Genomic DNA, 16,943 nt, shown 5'->3' with positions numbered 1-16,943 from the left:
GAACGGCGCTGATTGGATGAGTCTCGGAGGACTTCCGGGAGTTTTCCATCCGACTGTGGAACTGTGGAGAGGAGTTTGCACGTGGATCGTGGTTCTAGTGGGCTAGATGGAGACAGTCCCCGAGCCGGGCAGTAATGTCCCACCCAAGAAGGACAGACTGCAGACCAAGAAGAAGGTAGGGATCTCCTTGGGGTGGAAGGGAAGTTTTTAGTTGCGGGGTTCGAGGGGCGGGGCGAAGGGCCGCGGAATACGAGGGATCCTGCTCTGCTGGTAGAAACCACGGCGATACTGGGAGCAAGAGACCACTGGGACAGCTGCCGGAGCTTCTCCAGGTCCCCCTCGTAAGCGGAAGAGGAATCGAGAGCTCCGCCCCCAGAAGCCAAAGAAAAATGACACCTCAGAGAAGTTTCGGATCTCGAAGAAGCCCCGAGAACTGAAGAGTCCGAGGCCTCAGCGGAGCTTATCTGGGGTGAGCCTGGGACCTCCCGGGGTGCCGAGGCAAGTCGTCTTGTGCTTTCAGGGTCGGGGGGTTGGGGTCAGCTCGAGCCTGTTTCTCAATTGCCTCCTCCCTGCCGCAGGCCCAGGACCCATTTGCAGGTCCCGCCCCCGTCAGTGTGGAGGTGGTTCAGAAGTACTGTCGCATTGACAAATCCAAGGAGGTGAGGACTAGTCGGAGAGTGGGGAGCGGTTGCAGGAGGGAGTGTCTGGGTGAGTTGAATGGAGGCGGGGCTCTCCTGTGACCCCCACATCCCTTTGTCCTTCTCTCACTCCATCCGCACCACCGATGTTGTAGCTACCACATCCGAAGACCAAGACGCGAAGCCGACTTGTGGTGGCTGAAGCCCAAGAAGAGGAAACAAGTGTCAGAGCTGCTCGATCTGAGCTTCTGCTTACTGAAGAACCTGGGTGAGTGGACCCTGATGTGGGCCTCCCCAACCCCTGCTTTATGGGGCTCTCATTTCTGATTGTGATGCTGGGACACCCACTTCTTATTAGGAAGCTTTAATGCAACTCTCACACTCACTTGCAGGTTTCTGGAAGGAGAGGATGGGGAGGACACGGCGAAGATTCGCCAGGCTGACATCGTGGAGGCTGTGGACATTGCAAGTGCAGCCAAAGTGAGCCTGAGAATGGCAAAGGGGCCAGCGGGTCGACTGATGGTGCAGAATAAGACGGGAGTGGGGACTAGAAAATTCCTGAAAGGAACCAACTCTCTTTTTTCTTTTTTTCACTATTCCCTTCTCCAGCATTTTGACTTGAACTTGAGGCAGTTTGGACCCTACAGGCTAAATTACTCTAGAACTGGGAGGTAAGGTTGAATTCCATTGACTTTAGCCTAGTCCATCTCAGCCATAGCAGTGTACATCTGGGTTGTTGACGTGGGGAGGGTCTTGTTATTTGCTTGCATGTGTGATAAGCGTGTGTGGTAACATCTCTCCTCTCACCTGGAGAGGAGGAGCTGGCGTGGGACAGACCCTTGAGTCCGGGCGCCTGCCCTACACACACGCCTTGAACTGACACCCTGCCTGTCCTCCACCTTCAACAGACACCTGGCTTTTGGAGGACGCCGGGGTCATGTGGCTGCCCTCGACTGGGTAACAAAGAAGCTTATGTGTGAGATCAACGTCATGGAGGCAGTGCGGGACATCCGGTCAGTGGCCTTGGTCAGCGGCCGGTGGGGATGAGACAGCCCGTCACTGATCAGTCGACAGCTGGTGACTCCCTTTCACATTGCTCCGCTCCTCCACCCCTCTCAGGTTTCTGCATTCTGAGGCACTGCTGGCTGTTGCCCAGAACCGCTGGCTTCACATTTACGACAACCAGGGCATAGAGCTCCATTGCGTCCGCCGCTGTGACCGGGTCACCCGACTTGAGTTCCTGCCTTTCCACTTCCTCCTGGCCACAGCTGTGAGTGACTGCAGAGTGCAGGGACCAGATGGCAGCCCTGAGAAGACCGTCCCTCCCCTGGGGCCCCAGTAGGGGGAGGACAGAGGGCAATCCGGTCTCCTTCCCTCTCTCTCTCACAGTCAGAGACAGGGTTTCTGACCTACCTGGACGTGTCAGTGGGAAAGATCGTGGCAGCTCTGAATGCTCGGGCTGGACGGCTCAGCGTCATGACTCAGAACCCTTACAATGCCGTCATCCATCTCGGACACAGTAATGGTTGGTGCCTGGCAGAACTTTAACCCTCACCATCCTGTCTTGCTTTTCTTTTTGGCCATGTCATGTGGCTTGTATGATCTTGGTTCCCTGACCGGGGATTGAACCTTGGCCCACAGCAGTGAAAGCTGAGTCCCACCCGCTGGATCATCAGGGAATGCCCCAGCTTTTCGTCTATATTTGTACTTAACGAGTCCCTTCAGGTTGCCCCTCTGTTCCCCTCTTTTCTTACCTCTTGGCCCCGAATCCCCCTCTTTTGCAGGTTTAATCGCCTCAGCACCCTATTAGTAACTTCTGCTCTTCTCTGGTGCACAGGGACTGTGTCTTTATGGAGCCCAGCCATGAAGGAGCCACTGGTAAAGATTCTCTGTCACCGAGGTGGAGTCCGGGCTGTGGCAGTAGATTCTACAGGCATGTAAGTCAGTTGTTTGGGCCTGAGGTGCTGGGGCTGGGGGCGGGGGCGGTGGGGTGGTGTCTCAGCTTGAGAGAAAGTCCTCAAAGGTAGTGCGCCTTTGGGAGCACAGACTCTGCACCCAAGCTGGCCTTAAATCCTGGTGTTACCCCTTACCAACCATGTTGGCAGGCATGTTAGGTGACCTCGGTGTACATGGTCTTCACCCTGAGACTGGGGATATGAGTATCTTGCTCAAGGGCCAGAAGACTTTAAGGGGCCCGATAGTAAATATTTTAGGCTTTGTTGGTAACGGAGCACAACTGAGTGCTTTATGTAGGTTCTTAAATAACAAGAGAAGAAACAATGGATGCCAAATTATTAATGAAATGAGAAAAAGAATTGAATGCAATATTTGTGTAATATAGGTCTACTCTTGGAAATAATTGGATTCCTGTTTTTGTTTGTTTTTCTGCCATGCCATGTGGCATGCAGGATCTTCAGTTTTCCAACCAGGGATGGAACCTGCCCCGCCTTGCATTGGAATTGTAGAGTCCTCACCCCTGTACTGCCAGGGAAATCCATGAATTCCTGTTTTTGAGCATAGCACTTAGTTTAGTTGAGGTTCAAAGTTAGTGTTCCAAATCATCCAACTCAACTGCAAATGTTGATCTACAGCTGCCAATTTGTGAAGAGGTTTTGGGTATTTTGGGCTTCCCTGGTGGCTCTGACGGTAAAGAATCTGCCTGCAATGCAGGAGACCCGGGTTTGATCCCTTGGTCAGGAAGATCGCTTGGAGAACAGAATAGTTACCCACTCTAGTATTCTCGCCTGGCGAATTCCATGGACAGAGGAGCCCAATAGGCTGCAGTCCATGAGGTCACAAAGAGTCAGATACAACTGAGTGACTAACACTTTGACTTTTGAGTATTTTATCTTTGCAAACATCTTTTCACACAGATAGATGATAAGACGGATGGTGCTTGAAATGCTCTGAAGTGATGTGTGTCACTGAGATTATAGTGTTCTGGGCAGCAGTGCAAAGAGATAAGATGTGGTGTCTGCTTGACCACAATACTGTGCTACCTTAGCACAAAAAGCAGCCACAGAATAAGTAACCAAATGAGTGTAGCTGTGTCCCAGTTCAGTTCATTTGCTCACTCGTGTCTGACTCTTTGCGACCCCATGGATTGCAGCAGGCCAGGCCTCCCTGTCCATCACCAACTCCCGGAGTTTACTCAAAACTCATGTCCATTGAGTCGGTGATGTCATCCAACCATCTCATCCTCTGTCGTCCCCTTCTCCTCCTCCCTTCAATCTTTCTCAGCATCAGGGTCTTTTCCAATGAGTCACTTCTTCGCAGCAGGTGGCCAAAGTATTGGCATTTCAGCTTCAGCATCAGTCCTTCCAGTGAATACTCAGGACTGATTTCTTTTAGGATGGACTGGTGTGATCTCCTTGCAGTCCAAGGGACTCTCAAGGGTCTTCTCCAACACCAGATTTCAAAAGCATCAATTCTTCAGCACTCAGCTTTCTTTATAGTCCAACTCTCACATCCATATATGACCACTGGAAAAACCATAGCCTTGACTAGATGGACCTTTGTTGGCAAAGTCATGTCTCTGCTTTTCAATATGCTGTCTAGGTTAGTCATAACTTTTCTTCCAAGGAGCAAGTGTCTTTTAATTTCATGGCTGCAATCACCATCTGCAGTGATTTTGGAGCCCAGAAAAATAGTCTCTCACTGTTTCCCCATCTATTTGCCATGAAATGATGGGACCAGATGCCATGATCTTCGTTTTCTGAATGTTGAGCTTTAAGCCAACTTTTTCACTCTCATCAAGAGGCTCTTTAGTTCTTCTTTGCTTTCTGCCATAAGGGTGGTGATAGCTGCATATCTGAGGTTATTGATATTTCTCCTGGCAATCTTGATTCCGGCTTGTGCTTCATCCAGCCTAGCATTTCTTATGATGTACTCTGCACGTAAGTTAAATAAGCAGGGTGACAATATACAGCCTTGAAGAACTCCTTTTCCTCTTTGGAACCAGTCTGTTGTTCCATGTCCAGTTCTAACTGTTGCTTCCTGACCTGCATACAGATTTCTCAAGAGGCAGGTCAAGTGGTCTGGTATTCCCATCTCTTTAAGAATTTTCCAGAGTTTGTTGTGGTCCACACATTCAAAGGCTTTGGCATAGTCAATAAAGCAGAAGGAGATGTTTTTCTGGAACTCTCTATTGCTGTGTCCCAGCATGACTTTATTTATGAACACTGACACTGGAGTTTTCAAATAATTTTCACGTCTTGAAATATATTTCTTCTGATGTTTTTCCCAACCACTTAAAAATGTGAAAACCATTCTGTAGAGCTTGTAGGCTCTACAGAAAGTGGTGGGCTGGTTTTGTTGACTCATGGGCCGTAGTTTGCCAAGCTTGGCCTTCAGTTAGGAAACTGTTGTAGATGTGAACACCAGTCAAGGTATTCAGAGGCGCACACGGTGCCTGGTAGGTGGGGAGCGCTGTTTCATCATCGTCGTAAAGACGACTGTTCTCTTTAGGTCTGGCTGGTGCTGTGGGGGCTTTGGGGTGGCCAGTCCGCTTTGAATTTCCACCCTTCCTGAGAGACTATTTGCGTTTCCACAGCTGTTTTGTCTGGTTTGTATTGTATGTATGTCTGGATCTGGCAGACTTTCCCACAAGTTCCCACGTGTTTTTCTCAAATTCTTTGATCCATCAGGCATTCATTGGGTGCCAGCTGTAGGCTGGGTTCTGGGGGTAGAAGGATGAATCTGCCCTGGTGGGGTGTTCCAGTTACACTTTATTTACAACCACAGCTGGGGAGTTGGCGGGCCGGGCGAAACCCTCAGGTTCTGCTCAGTCGTCTCCCATCTCCCCACCGTTACCGTGTCCGTCGCTGGATGCTGCACCCCCGCCCACAGCTTCTCCCGGCCTGCTCCCTTTCTGCCACATTGCCCTCACCCAGAACACGACTTCTTGCTAGCTGTCCCCATAGCTTCGTGTTCTTCAGCCATCAGTCATGGCAGACGCAGAATCACTGTTGGCTGAGCGCTCCTCGGGAGCCCAGGCCCTGCTGGTGGCTTTGGCTGCATCGCCCCATTACTGCTCACGACCTGTGAAGCCCTTGCTGCTTTTCCCCTCCAGGGTCTGCTGCTTCCAGTCCTTGCCACCTCACAGTTCCAGCCTCTGGTTCTTCCTTCTTTTAGGGTGTCCTATCGGAATACTTCTTCCCACATGGCTTTCTTCCTCGTATACCACCACTCAGGAAATCAGAATGCAGAAGCCCAGTGGCTGTGGAAAGCCTGCTGACTGCTCAGGCCCCCGGGGCCCTCTGGTTGTGTCTTTGTGGATTGGTGGTTTGGTTCTTCCCCTTTACTCCAGGTCTGTGCCAGTCTGGATCTAGGAGAGTGGGGGCCTCTTCCAGGGCCTTCTGCCTTCTATGGGCCCCTGGACCCAAGCTGGACTTGGCCTTCCCTGGGCTGCCTAGGTCAGCTGCTTCTGCTCAAGGCTCCGTCAGTTGTTCACAGAGGTTTGGCCAACAGCCCAATGCCAAACAGCTCTGGTTCTTGACTTTGGGCCCACTCGTGTAGCTCTGGTCCTCCTCAGGGCTGCCTCAGACCGGCCACAGGGGCTCCAGAGATGCCGCGGGCTGTCATCCTCAGCAGGCTTCCTGGAAGCTTGCATTAGGATTGGACTGGACCCTCAGAGTTGATCTGTTTCTTGCAAGTTCAGTAGGATGGTGGCATGGTCTGGATGCCCATCTGGCTACCAGGTGGGTGTCTGCACAGAGGCTTCCAGAGGTGGGTGTGGGGGGCAGGAGCCAGCGGGTGCCCTTGAGTTGTTGGCCCAGTGAAGGCTGTGACCTGTGTCCCAGGAGCCCTCAGCAAGTCCTGGTTTGTGCTCATGACCTCTCCCTCGGGTGGAGCTGGGCCCTGTCTGTCTTGTCAGGACAGGTATCCAGCTAGGTCTTGCATCAGTCCCATCACAGGCCAAGTCTCTGCTCAGAGGAGCGCCTTAGTGTTTTCTTCCTGGGCTCACAGTCAAGGTTAAAATGTGAGTCTTCAGCGTCTGCCAAACAGACATGCCCTGACCTGGCTGGCCACCCTTCAGCATCTCTGAGCAACTTGAATATCCATAGAAACTCCAGTCTCTGAAAGTAAATGTCTTATGCGGTACACACATCCTTAAGAGGACTTTTGACAATTCTTTTTTAATTTAACTATATAGGGTCTTAGCTGTATCACATAGGACCTTTCTAGTTGTACTGAGCAGGCTTGGTTGCTCCATGGCATGTGGGATCTTAGTTCCCAGACCAAGGATCGAATCTGTGTCCTCTGCATTACAAAGCTGATTCTTAACCACTGGGCCACCAGGCAAGTCCCTTTCTCCAGAGGATCTGGTCACCAACCTTGCCCTTCCTCCTTCTAGCGAAAGGGGTCTTCTAGCGCATCACTTCCTTGCTTTCTAAGGTTTTCTCGGGTCCATGCAGCCTCCACCTTTTGGCCTGTCACTGCCAGAGAGCCACTTTGGGGACTGTCGGTCTCCCATCTGACCTTCAGGAGCCTCTGCAGTTTGTCCCCGCCTGGCTATATTCCACCAGCCGGGAAAACAAACTATTTCCATCTTCCTGTGTCCACAGTCTGATGTTCATTTATTTAAACCTGCTGTGTGTCTCTGTTTCTTACGCTTTTTTAAAGTGAGTTTCATTTAAACCTTTTCAGTTTTCAGCTACAATCTTTAAATTGCTCCTTGTGCTTTCTATTTTTATCCTTGCCCGTGCTGGGTCTTCACTGCTGCGTGGGCTTTTCTCTAGTTGCGGTGAGCAGGCTTCTCATTCGGTGGTTTCTCTTGCGGACCATGGGCTTCAGGGCACGAGGGTCTCAGTAATTGGGGCATGTGGGCTCAACTCCCAGGTTCTAGAGCACAGGCCCAGCTGCTCCGCGGCATGTGGGATCTTCTCAAATCAGGGACTGAACCCTTGTCTCCTGTATCGGCAGGGAGATTCTCCAGCACTGAGCCACCAGGGAAGCCCTCTTGTGCTTTCTTCACTTGATCTTAGCCAAAAGGCTGAGAAGCAATCCTCTTGTGCTTTCTTGATTATTACCTAGAATGGCTCAAGTCCCACAAAGCCCTCCCTGACCATTGCCATCAGCCTTTCCCTCTGCTGACTGCTGGCCTGCCTGCCTGTGTGATGTGACCTCACACCTGAGTGTAGATTGTCACATGCATCCTCCCTTTCATTCACATGTGGTGAGAAAAGACAGTAAAGACACAGCTCTGACTTGAATTCTAGCTCCACCACTCACCCCAATACTTCAGTTTCCTCTCTGTAAAAGGGAAATGAAAAGAGGTGGTGGTGGTAGTGGTTCCGTCCTTATCAGTCATCTTCTCCCCCAGCAGACCTGATGCTTCATGCTGTGATTAACTTCCCTCTCTCACTCCCAGGCACATGGCCACCTCTGGCCTGGACCACCAGCTGAAGGTCTTCGACCTGCGAGGGACGTTCCAGCCTCTGAGCGCTCGGACCCTGCCCCAAGGTGCAGGGCACCTGGCGTTCTCCCAGCGGGGACTGCTGGCAGCGGGAATGGGCGATGTGGTCAACATTTGGGCAGGACAGGGCAAGGCCAGCCCTCCTTCCCTGGAGCAGCCCTACCTCACGCACCGGCTCTCGGGCCACGTGCACGGCCTTCAGTTCTGCCCCTATGAGGATGTGCTGGGAGTGGGGCACAGCGGGGGCATCACCAGCATGCTGGTCCCTGGTGAGCAGGCAGGGCTGGGGCTCCAAGCGGTGACCTCGAAATGGAGGCTTTTGTGGGCTGGACCCTGAGACAGCAGGGGGCTCCTGTCACGCTGGAGCAGGTTCCTGTTATAGTTCCACGTGCCCCCTCTCCCTCCAGGGGCTGCCGAACCCAACTTCGACGGCCTGGAGAGTAACCCATACAGGAGCCGGAAGCAGCGGCAGGAGTGGGAGGTGAAGGCGCTGCTAGAGAAGGTGAGGATGCGCCTGCGCCCCCGCGGGCTGGGGCGGGGGGTCTTAGGAAGAAAGGATTTCAGCAGTGCCTCTGCTTTCTGTCCCTCTTTGGTGTCACCTTCCTGTGGATCCTTACCCGTCCGTCCCTCTGTGTTGCATCCAGGTGCCCGCCGAGCTCATCTGTCTGGATCCACGAGCCCTGGCAGAGGTCGATGTCATCTCTTTGGAGCAGGCAAAGAAGGAACGGGCAGAGAGGCTGGTACGGAGCGGGGCTCCGAGGGCCCGGGCGCCCCTTCCCACCACGTCCCATCCCCACTGCATCCTCAGAAGCACAGCTCCCTGCCCCAGAGGCTGCTGCAGCTTTCACCTCCTTCCCCTTCCTCAGGGCTACGATCCCGATGCCAGGGCTCCCTTCCAGCCAAAGCCAAAGCAGAAAGGTCGCAGCTCGACCGCGAGTCTGGTAAAGAGGAAGAGGAAGGTCATGGACCAGGAGCACAGGGTGAGCGGGCACCGGGGGCGGGCTGGGCATCCCAAGGGGAACGCCCTCCTGCTGGCCCCGCTGGCCTCATCCACCTGCCACTTCTCACCTGTCTCTCCCTACCCAGGACAAAATCCGCCAGAGCCTGGAGCAGCAGCTGCAGAAGCAAGAGAAGGCCAAGCCCACGGGGGCCCGGCCGTCGGCCCTGGACAGATTCGTGCGCTGAGTCAGGCTCCCGGACCCGGGAGAAACATTCTCTCCCCACGCCCACCTGTGGGGAATTACCCGTCCCTGGAATGAGGAGGGAGCAGGGAGCCCCCTTCCTCCTGGGGAGGACAGCTGGTTCCTGGGGTGGGGGGTGGTCGGTATTAAAAAGGAACGTGGACTTTTGGATACCGTGTCTCAATCATCCCGTGAACCTGTCCCCTGCCTGCGTGCACCCTGGGGCTACTCTTGGACGTGAGGGGCTGTGTCTCCCCTCTGGCCCCACCCGTCTTGTGGGCGCTGTGGCCTCGTCCAGCTCCCTAAGGCCTTCCTCCAGGGAGAGGTATGCTCCAAGTCCCTGGAGATGGCCTTCCCCACCAGCAGGCTCTGGTAGCCTCTGGGTTTCCCAGGATTGTGTTCTGAGAGTCCTGGACCACACACTCAAAGAAGAAAAAAGACAAGTTTATTGAGGGGCCTATGCCCCTCCCCTGCCATGGCTGGAGAGAACAAGCCAGCGTGTGTGGTTCTTCCTGAAGACCATCTCTGGGGCTGGCAGGCCAGGCAGCCCCCTAGGTCCCTCCTGTGACCCTCAGTCTTCAGTGACAGCCCGAGCACCTGTGTGGAGCAGCTTGCTCAGCTGCAGCCAACTAGCGCTCCTGCTTTGGGCCTGGGAGAAAGAAAGGTGGGGGGGGGGGGGGGGGTGCTGGCTGGACCCTCCATTCCACACCCCTCTCCTGGGCGCCCAGGCCCTCTCAGCTGTGAAGCCAAGCTATTAACCGGCATCGCAGGATGCCCAGGAGCCCCTGGAGCCAGGAGCAGAAAGGTACAGTTCTTTCTGCATCAGAGCCACCCACTAGCTTCCAGGCTTCCTGCATCTCCCAGGGGTCCAACTTGTGCGATGTCAGAAGGAATTTCCCATAGCAGCACCGATCCAGGGGGTAGTGGGTGGCACCAGCCAGCTTGACACAGTGGGTTGGGGCAAGGCCTCCTCGGCGGGCACTTAACCCCACAAAAACATCCTCCAGGGGCAGAAGGGGTGCCCGGCTGGCCACCTTCAGGATAAGCTGCACAGCAGAAGCTGATAGCACATAGCCCGTACCTGAGGCGTAGGGGGGAAAGGGGCCCCAGGAGGGAGGCCACTGCTCCTCCGATACCTGGTGCTTGCCTCCCGGTGACCGAGAGGGCTGCACCCGCCAATGCACGCGACCCAAGTACAAGAGAGGCACTGGCTGGCTCCCCAAGGTGGGGCTTCCGTCCCACTTCTCATCTCCAGCCTTCGCCTTTCTCGGGGGCCCCACGCCCGTCTCCCATTGCTCCCAGCGGCCTCCCCGCCTGACCAGCTCCGACACCAGTTCGGGGACGTTGACGAACACATCATCGTCGGTCTTGAGGATGTAGCGGGCCGTGGGGCAGTGTCTGTCGGCCCAGCTCAGCCCGCTGAGGGTCTTGAGGGTGAGGTTGCGGTAGGAGTCCTGGAAGGCTGCCTGCATGATGTCCCCGTGGGCCGCCGACTCCCACACCAGGTCGCTCCCGCGCGACCCCCAGCCGGGCTCTCCCAGCAGGAAAACAGTCTGCACCCTGAGCCCGCGGACCTCGCGCAGGCGGCCCCAGGAGGCCCGGATGGCGTTTCTCTGGTTCAGGTTGTCCGGGGCGGTGCAGACCAGGATCAGGAGGAAGGGAGGGGGGCCGGGCGCGCCGCACGCCGCCTCGTTGGGGATCAGGAGGCGGGGCAGGGCCAGGGGCGGCCCGGGCGAGGCCGGGCCGGGGAGCAAGGAGGCCAGGGAGAGGCTCAACAGCTCCTCCCCGAGGCCGGAGGGCCCAAAGAGGGTCCAGACGAGCAGGAGCAGCAGGGCGGCCAGGAGCAGGCGCCGGGACAAGCCGGGGCGCATGGTGCGGCGCGGCCAGAGGGCACCTGGGGGGAGAGACCGGGCGTGGTTAGAGGCCGCGGAGCGCGGTTCTCAGACAGCGGCCTGCAGCGAGCCACCCCCGGGACGGGGCGGCGGCCGGTGCCGACGCCCTAAGCTGCCCTCGCGGCGGGGCCCGCGGGGACGTTACCTGGTCGGCGCGGCCGACAAGGCCCGGCTCCATGGCCGGCCGTCTCCGCTCGCCGCCCCTCCCCGCCGGAAGGCGTGGCGTGCGCAGCCCCCGCCGGAAGCTCCGCGGCTGCGCGCTTGGCGGAACACAGACTGGAGGGAGCGGGGGGTGCGCAAGGGGGGTCTTTGCCCAAAACGGGAAGCGGGTTTGGATCCGCGGGCCTCGGCCACATCGGCCGGACGCCGTGCGGCCGGCGCCTCCCCACACCCACCCCCGCGCGGCGGGGCTCAACGTTTCCAGGTCACCAACACCAGCATCTCCAGCCTTCGGAGACGTACGGCGGTCAATACGCAGATACTCACCTAACCGGCCGCTGGCTAGGCTCAGCTACCTGCGCAAGCCCCAACACCCCGCCAGCCAGCAAGGGGAAGCCGGGCCTTAGAATGTCCGAGAGCGCCCCCTCGAGGGTGAATGTGCAGCTCCTCCCTCTACCCACCTGGAGAGTGGCACCAATAGGTAAAAGGTTGCTTCTGGTAAGGGGGTGTGGCAACAGCATAGCTTTAATCAAGACCAAGAGTGTTAGGAGCTCTCTAGAATATACCTGTCAACGCAGGGGACACAGACCCCACCCCAGGTCCCGGAATGCCGCATGCCCTAGGGCAACTGAGCCCAGGGACCACCACTTCGGTGCCTACACACTACCGTGCCGCGGAGCCTGTGCTCTGCAATGAGCAGCCATGCTCACAACTAAAGAGAAGCCGAGCGCAGCGAGGACACAAAGACCAAGACAAGGTCTGGGCAGCTGAGTGGGGACATCAATCGAGTGTGAAAAATGACCAACAGGGCCCGGTGTGAAAGCATATTCCCTATCAGAGTTTCCAGAAAAACGCAAAGAACCACAAGACGGAAGCCGTTAACTGTATAAACTATTTATTAACACAAAGCCCACACATTATTTCTTCTTGGACACACCCACAGTGCGACCACGGCGGCCTGTGGTCTTGGTGTGCTGGCCTCGGACACGGAGTCTGCAGGGAGAAAAGACAAAGGTTACTCACCATATCAAGCAAATCTGGGAAAAGACGGGGCATGCGAGTCCCCTGGGAGTCTAAGGACAGACAAATGGGCCCCCACTCACCCCCAGAAGTGGCGCAGCCCCCTGTGGGCCCGAATCTTCTTCAGGCGCTCCAGGTCTTCACGGAGTTTGTTGTCTAGACCGTTGGCCAGGACCTGCACAGACGGGGGACAGTGAGGGATGGCTGTTCTCCGCCCTGGTCTCCTAGGTCCAGTCCCAACTGGACAGCCTGCTTTTCTTTCTGCTCTCCCCTCTCCACACACACCTGGCTGTATTTCCCGTCCTTCACGTCCTTCTGTCTGTTTAAGAACCAGTCTGGGATCTTGTATTGGCGTGGATTCTGCATAATGGTGATCACACGTTCCACCTGGCAGGCAGGACAAGGGTCAGGTCCAGACAGCCCCCATCTCCAGGCAGGCCCAGGCCCAGCCCCAGCCCCGATCCCTGTCCTCACCTCATCCTCGGTGAGCTCCCCGGCCCTCTTGGTGAGGTCGATGTCTGCTTTCCTCAACACCACATGAGCATATCTTCGCCCCACACCCTGAGGAGAGGTTTTAGAGTTGTGTGAGTCTGACCTTTTGGGTTGCTCATGATTCAAAAAGCACACAAAAGTAGGGTCCAAAATAACATACTCTTCCAGATACAAAGCCTAATCATTAAAGGGAAAAAAAGGTTTTGATATCCCCTGAAAGCTGTAGCACCCGAGTGGCACCTTCTGATTTCTACACAGTGGAGACGAAATTGATGCTTCTCAGTCAATGGAGCACCAAAGCAACAAGATCAAGGTTCTCTGAATTAACGGTTGAGTTGAATTAACTGAATTAACTGAATTAACTGAATTAACATGGTCAGTTGCTCGTGATGTCAAAGGGCCATAGGCCATGATCCTTTGGGCAGGTCACTAAATCCCTGTGATCAAAATAAACACTGAGACCAGTGGCATCCTGTCACCACCAACACTGGTGCTCCTTGCCACCTGAGCTCACGAGCCAAACAGATTTGCAAAGTGAACGACTGTGTGCTGGGTTGAGTAGTGTTCCACCAACTTTCTGTTCATCGGGAGCCTCAAAACATGGCTTTGGTTAGAAATAGTTAAATCCAATGACTGGTATTCTTATAAAAGGAGAGGACACAGACAAGCAAGAAGGCCATGTGATAAGGTGAGACACTAGAGTGATGCAGCTGCCAAGACAAGGAAACCAAGGATGTTTGGCACGGAACTGAGAGATTAAGTTTCGGTTGTTTTAAGTCAACAAATCTGTGTCACAAAGGTCCCAGGAAACTGGATTTCCTCTCTGTAAGAAAGTGACCTGGAGGTCAAATTACCAAATTGATTGAGAGGAGACTAAGATCTAAGTGTCTCTCAAATTTAAATATTTACAGGTGGTATGTCTGAGACTTGCTTTAAAATACAAGTGGGTAGAGAAAGGTAAAGATAAAACAAGATTCTAATTTTTAACTAGATGATACATCGACCGTTGTTCAGTCACCCAGTAGTGTCCAACTCTTTGCTACCCTGTGGGCGGTAGCACACCAGGCCTCCCTGCCCCCCACCACCTCCCAGAATTTGCCCAACTTCATGTTCACTGCATCGGTGATGCTGTCCAGCCATCTCACCTCTGATGCCCTCTTCTCCTGTCCTCAATCTTTCCCAGCATCAGATGACCAAAATACTAGAGCGTCAACATCAGTCCTTCCAGTGAATATTCAGGGTTGACCTCCCTTAAGATTGACTGGTTTGATCTCCCTGCTGTCCAAGGGATTTTCAGGAGTCCCTTGGATGCCTCAATAGGGGGCCAATAATTCTCTCTCTCCTACTTTTTAGCGTTTATGATTTTTGATAAACAGCTTTTCTTTTTTTTAAGTTGCTGTCAAGCTTTTTGAAAGCCCTGTTCAGATACTGGCTTGCCAATTATGAGAACCAGTGGGTATCATCCAGTCATTGTGACTAGTTCCAACCATGTTTCCAAACAATCCAGATGACCAGGTATCATCCTGATTTAGAGGAAGGGCAGGCCAACCTTAAGGACTATTCATAGCAGAAGTGCACAAATGGAAAGAAAAGAAGGGATTGTGGCATAAAAAAATCTTGCAGGTGTGTTACCACTTAGTAAATACCCTTTTCTGCTTATGTCACCTTTGATACCTCACCTTTCCCAATTAACTTTGCTCCTTTAATTTTCTGAGGAATCCCTCCTCCTACTCAGCCTCCAGCCCCAGCAACTCCCTTCCAATTTATAAGTATTACTCAACCCCACATTCCAAATCATTAACAAAAGACCAGGTACCTCTAAGCTTTGGCTGTCTCACCAGAGAAGAGCCAGCAAAAGCTGAAACACAGTTAGCAAAACCCCAAGTACCTGTGTATCTCTAGAATAATCTTTCCCAGTGGTAAGCAGGGCATGAGATTCCCTAAGAGAGTCTTATCAACATACTCATTAAGTACTGGAAACTGCTTACAAAATCTGTTTTAAGGTCATCACATATACTTAAGGTAACAAATACCAAACTAGTTAATTTCAAAGAAGCAGGGAGAAAGGGTTTAATAGAAGCATCCTATCAACCACGCTCATCTTTTATTTTCACTATCTGACCTAAGCATTCTAGCAATCTTTAAAAACAGAAGCAACCTCAGAGATACAGCAGGTTCAGTTCCAGACAACACCCAACAACACTGAAATAAAGAGAGCTACATGGTATTTTGGTTTCTCAGCACATGTAGTTACATAATCTATTAAGTGAGCAACTGCCTATACATACCTTAATCAAGACACTTTATTACTATGAAGTACTAACCATCATGTGAACTTTAAGCAAGTCTAAATCTTTTTGCAATAGTAACAAAGGTCACTGATCACAGATAAGCATAACAAATACACCACTGAAAACTTTTAAAGTATTTCATCAAAATGTGACAGACACACCATGTGTGCAAATGTTGAAGAACTGTCTTAAGAGCTACCACAAAAAAACACAGTATCTGCAAAGCTCCACAAAATGAGGTGAGCCTGCACTGAACACTGTATTTTTCACTGACTTACTAGTTTCACAGAAGATGAAACGTACTATTTAAGAATGAAAGCCGTGCTCCTTGAATTAGAGTGAAAAAGTAAACGTGACAAATCTCACCAAGAAAAGCTGATGCTGATTTGCCGTTTTAAACAATCTATAAAATACTTATCATAGTGTCTTCTGGGGATTCTAAGCAACCTTGGCTCCAAGAAGTGTAAACATACTGGCAGAAAACATTCAGTCATTTCCACAATTAAAAAATCTTTTTAAGGATAACATCCCCATCTGGAAGGCTGGGAGTTCATTAGGTTAAGGAAGATATCCAAGCTTGCATTCACTGACATAATAACTATAGGTTTCTTCATACTTGGAATCTCTTGGCATTTCTATTTACCCTTCAAATGGTACAATTATCCAACTTCCCCATTCCCTAGGTGAAATCTCTTGGTTTGACCTGAGAGGACTCTCTGGCTTTTCTCACTTACCTTTTGGGACAAAGAGGGCGAGCGGTTAAGAGAACTAATTGCTCTCTTAATCGTCTTTTTTTTTACCTAGCAGACAAGACCATCTGGTTGGGACTCCCCTCACTTTGCCTCACTTTCAGCTCAGGTGTTAACAACTCAAGTTTCATCTATAGTCTCTAGTCCTTACCCTGCGTGTGTGTGAGTCGCTCAGTCGTGTCTGATTCTTTAAGACTCCATGGACTGTTGCCCCACCAGGCTCCTCTGTCCGTGGAACTGGCAAGAATACTGGAGGAGATTCTCCAGGGGATCTTCCCAACCCCAAGGATCAAACCCTGGTCTCCCGTATTGCAGGCAGATTCTTTACCGTCTGAGCCACCAAGGAAGCCATCAGTCCTTACCCTACTTTACCTTAATTGCAGTGATGGCAAAGGCAATTTTCCGCCGCCCATCGATGTTGGTGTTGAGTACTCGCAAGATGTGCTGGAACTTCTCAGGGATTACTAGAGACTGATAGAGATTGAGGGAGAAATTAGAGTGAACTACTATCAAACCGTAACCTCAAACACGAACGCTAAGCTTGTCACACAGGGAGCAGGAAACCCCCGTCAGGTCTTCACGACACAACAAACTCCTGAATCCTGCAGACAGCAGGAACATGAAGTGTTCAGGCCTGGGAAAACGCAACCTCGGGGAAGAAGTGTGTCTCCTACCCGTGCCCCAAGTACACTCTGAGTGGCGGAGACTGAGGTCCCCACTCACGCCCAAACCGTTCTACTGCCCGGGGTGGGAGTTCCTCCGGCCCCAGCCCCCAGACTGGATGTCTTTAGTTGTCCTTTTCCAGAAGCGGTATCCGAGGCTCCACCCAGAAAGTTGGAGGCTCCCAAGACAGGACATTTTCAACCCTCTGACAGCAAGACCTTCCCTGCCCCGGTCCCGATGTCGCTAGATCCCCGCAAGGATTGTACTCTTACCATGGCGGCGGCCCTAGCGGCGGCGTGTAGGCCTCCAGTGGAAGAGAAAACGGAAGTGACGTAACAGCCTTATATTGCTACCAGGCGGAACGGGCGGAGCTATCTGAGCAAGGAGCTTCCGGAAACTATGCAAGACCCTGAATCGGGCGGCATGACTTCCGGTCCGGGT

At 53.0% G+C, this 16,943-nt stretch overlaps 3 protein-coding genes across 5 annotated transcripts; 1 reads left to right on the top strand and 2 right to left on the bottom strand.

Moving 5' to 3' along the window:
* Positions 1-33: 33 nt before the first annotated feature.
* Positions 34-9,407, top strand: WDR46 (WD repeat domain 46). The gene is made up of 15 exons (XM_027525157.1): positions 34-175; positions 275-469; positions 579-659; positions 794-906; positions 1,031-1,118; positions 1,248-1,309; positions 1,547-1,651; positions 1,758-1,908; positions 2,028-2,163; positions 2,476-2,575; positions 8,011-8,324; positions 8,463-8,557; positions 8,700-8,795; positions 8,922-9,035; positions 9,142-9,407. Exons 1-15 carry the CDS (start codon positions 107-109, stop codon positions 9,238-9,240), a joined length of 1,818 nt encoding a protein of 605 aa, XP_027380958.1. The 5' UTR covers positions 34-106; the 3' UTR covers positions 9,241-9,407.
* Positions 9,408-9,659: 252 nt separating this feature from the next.
* Positions 9,660-11,765, bottom strand: B3GALT4 (beta-1,3-galactosyltransferase 4). Of its 2 annotated transcripts, none has more exons than XM_027525165.1 (2): positions 11,615-11,765; positions 9,660-11,130 (listed from the first exon to the last, which is right to left on the bottom strand). In XM_027525165.1, exon 2 carries the CDS (start codon positions 11,105-11,107, stop codon positions 9,971-9,973), a length of 1,137 nt encoding a protein of 378 aa, XP_027380966.1. In that variant the 5' UTR covers positions 11,108-11,130; positions 11,615-11,765; the 3' UTR covers positions 9,660-9,970. The 2 variants fall into 2 exon arrangements, with proteins under 2 accessions (XP_027380966.1, XP_027380965.1); XM_027525164.1 differs by lacking the exon at positions 11,615-11,765 and adding an exon at positions 11,274-11,381.
* Positions 11,766-12,165: 400 nt separating this feature from the next.
* On the bottom strand, positions 12,166-16,861 carry RPS18 (ribosomal protein S18). Of its 2 annotated transcripts, XM_027525178.1 has the most exons (6): positions 16,775-16,861; positions 16,212-16,310; positions 12,782-12,868; positions 12,593-12,694; positions 12,391-12,482; positions 12,166-12,280 (listed from the first exon to the last, which is right to left on the bottom strand). In XM_027525178.1, exons 1-6 carry the CDS (start codon positions 16,775-16,777, stop codon positions 12,205-12,207), a joined length of 459 nt encoding a protein of 152 aa, XP_027380979.1. In that variant the 5' UTR covers positions 16,778-16,861; the 3' UTR covers positions 12,166-12,204. The 2 variants fall into 2 exon arrangements, with proteins under 2 accessions (XP_027380979.1, XP_027380978.1); XM_027525177.1 differs by having other exon boundaries at positions 12,593-12,868.
* Between the last annotated feature and the right edge of the window lie 82 nt (positions 16,862-16,943).

This window comes from Bos indicus x Bos taurus, chromosome 23, assembly GCF_003369695.1.
Source record: "Bos indicus x Bos taurus breed Angus x Brahman F1 hybrid chromosome 23, Bos_hybrid_MaternalHap_v2.0, whole genome shotgun sequence".
Taxonomy (NCBI): Eukaryota; Metazoa; Chordata; class Mammalia; order Artiodactyla; family Bovidae; genus Bos; species Bos indicus x Bos taurus.
Note: the sequence above shows the minus strand (reverse complement) of the source record. Positions and strands in the feature narration are given on the sequence as shown.

Bases quoted from the DNA above. Each gene is read 5' to 3' on its own strand.
- B3GALT4 (XM_027525165.1), bottom strand. From the start codon at position 11,107: ATGCGCCCCGGCTTGTCCCGGCGCCTGCTCCTGGCCGCCCTGCTGCTC.
- WDR46 (XM_027525157.1), top strand. From the start codon at position 107: ATGGAGACAGTCCCCGAGCCGGGCAGTAATGTCCCACCCAAGAAGGAC. The intron at 470-578 runs GTGAGCCTGGGA...TCCCTGCCGCAG, and splicing joins CTCAGCGGAGCTTATCTGGG to GCCCAGGACCCATTTGCAGG. The intron at 1,909-2,027 runs GTGAGTGACTGC...TCTCTCTCACAG, and splicing joins ACTTCCTCCTGGCCACAGCT to TCAGAGACAGGGTTTCTGAC.
- RPS18 (XM_027525177.1), bottom strand. The intron at 12,869-16,211 runs GTAAAGTAGGGT...ACCTCTCCTCAG, and splicing joins TTGCCATCACTGCAATTAAG to GGTGTGGGGCGAAGATATGC. The intron at 12,281-12,390 runs GTGAGTGGGGGC...TTCTCCCTGCAG, and splicing joins GGGCTGCGCCACTTCTGGGG to ACTCCGTGTCCGAGGCCAGC.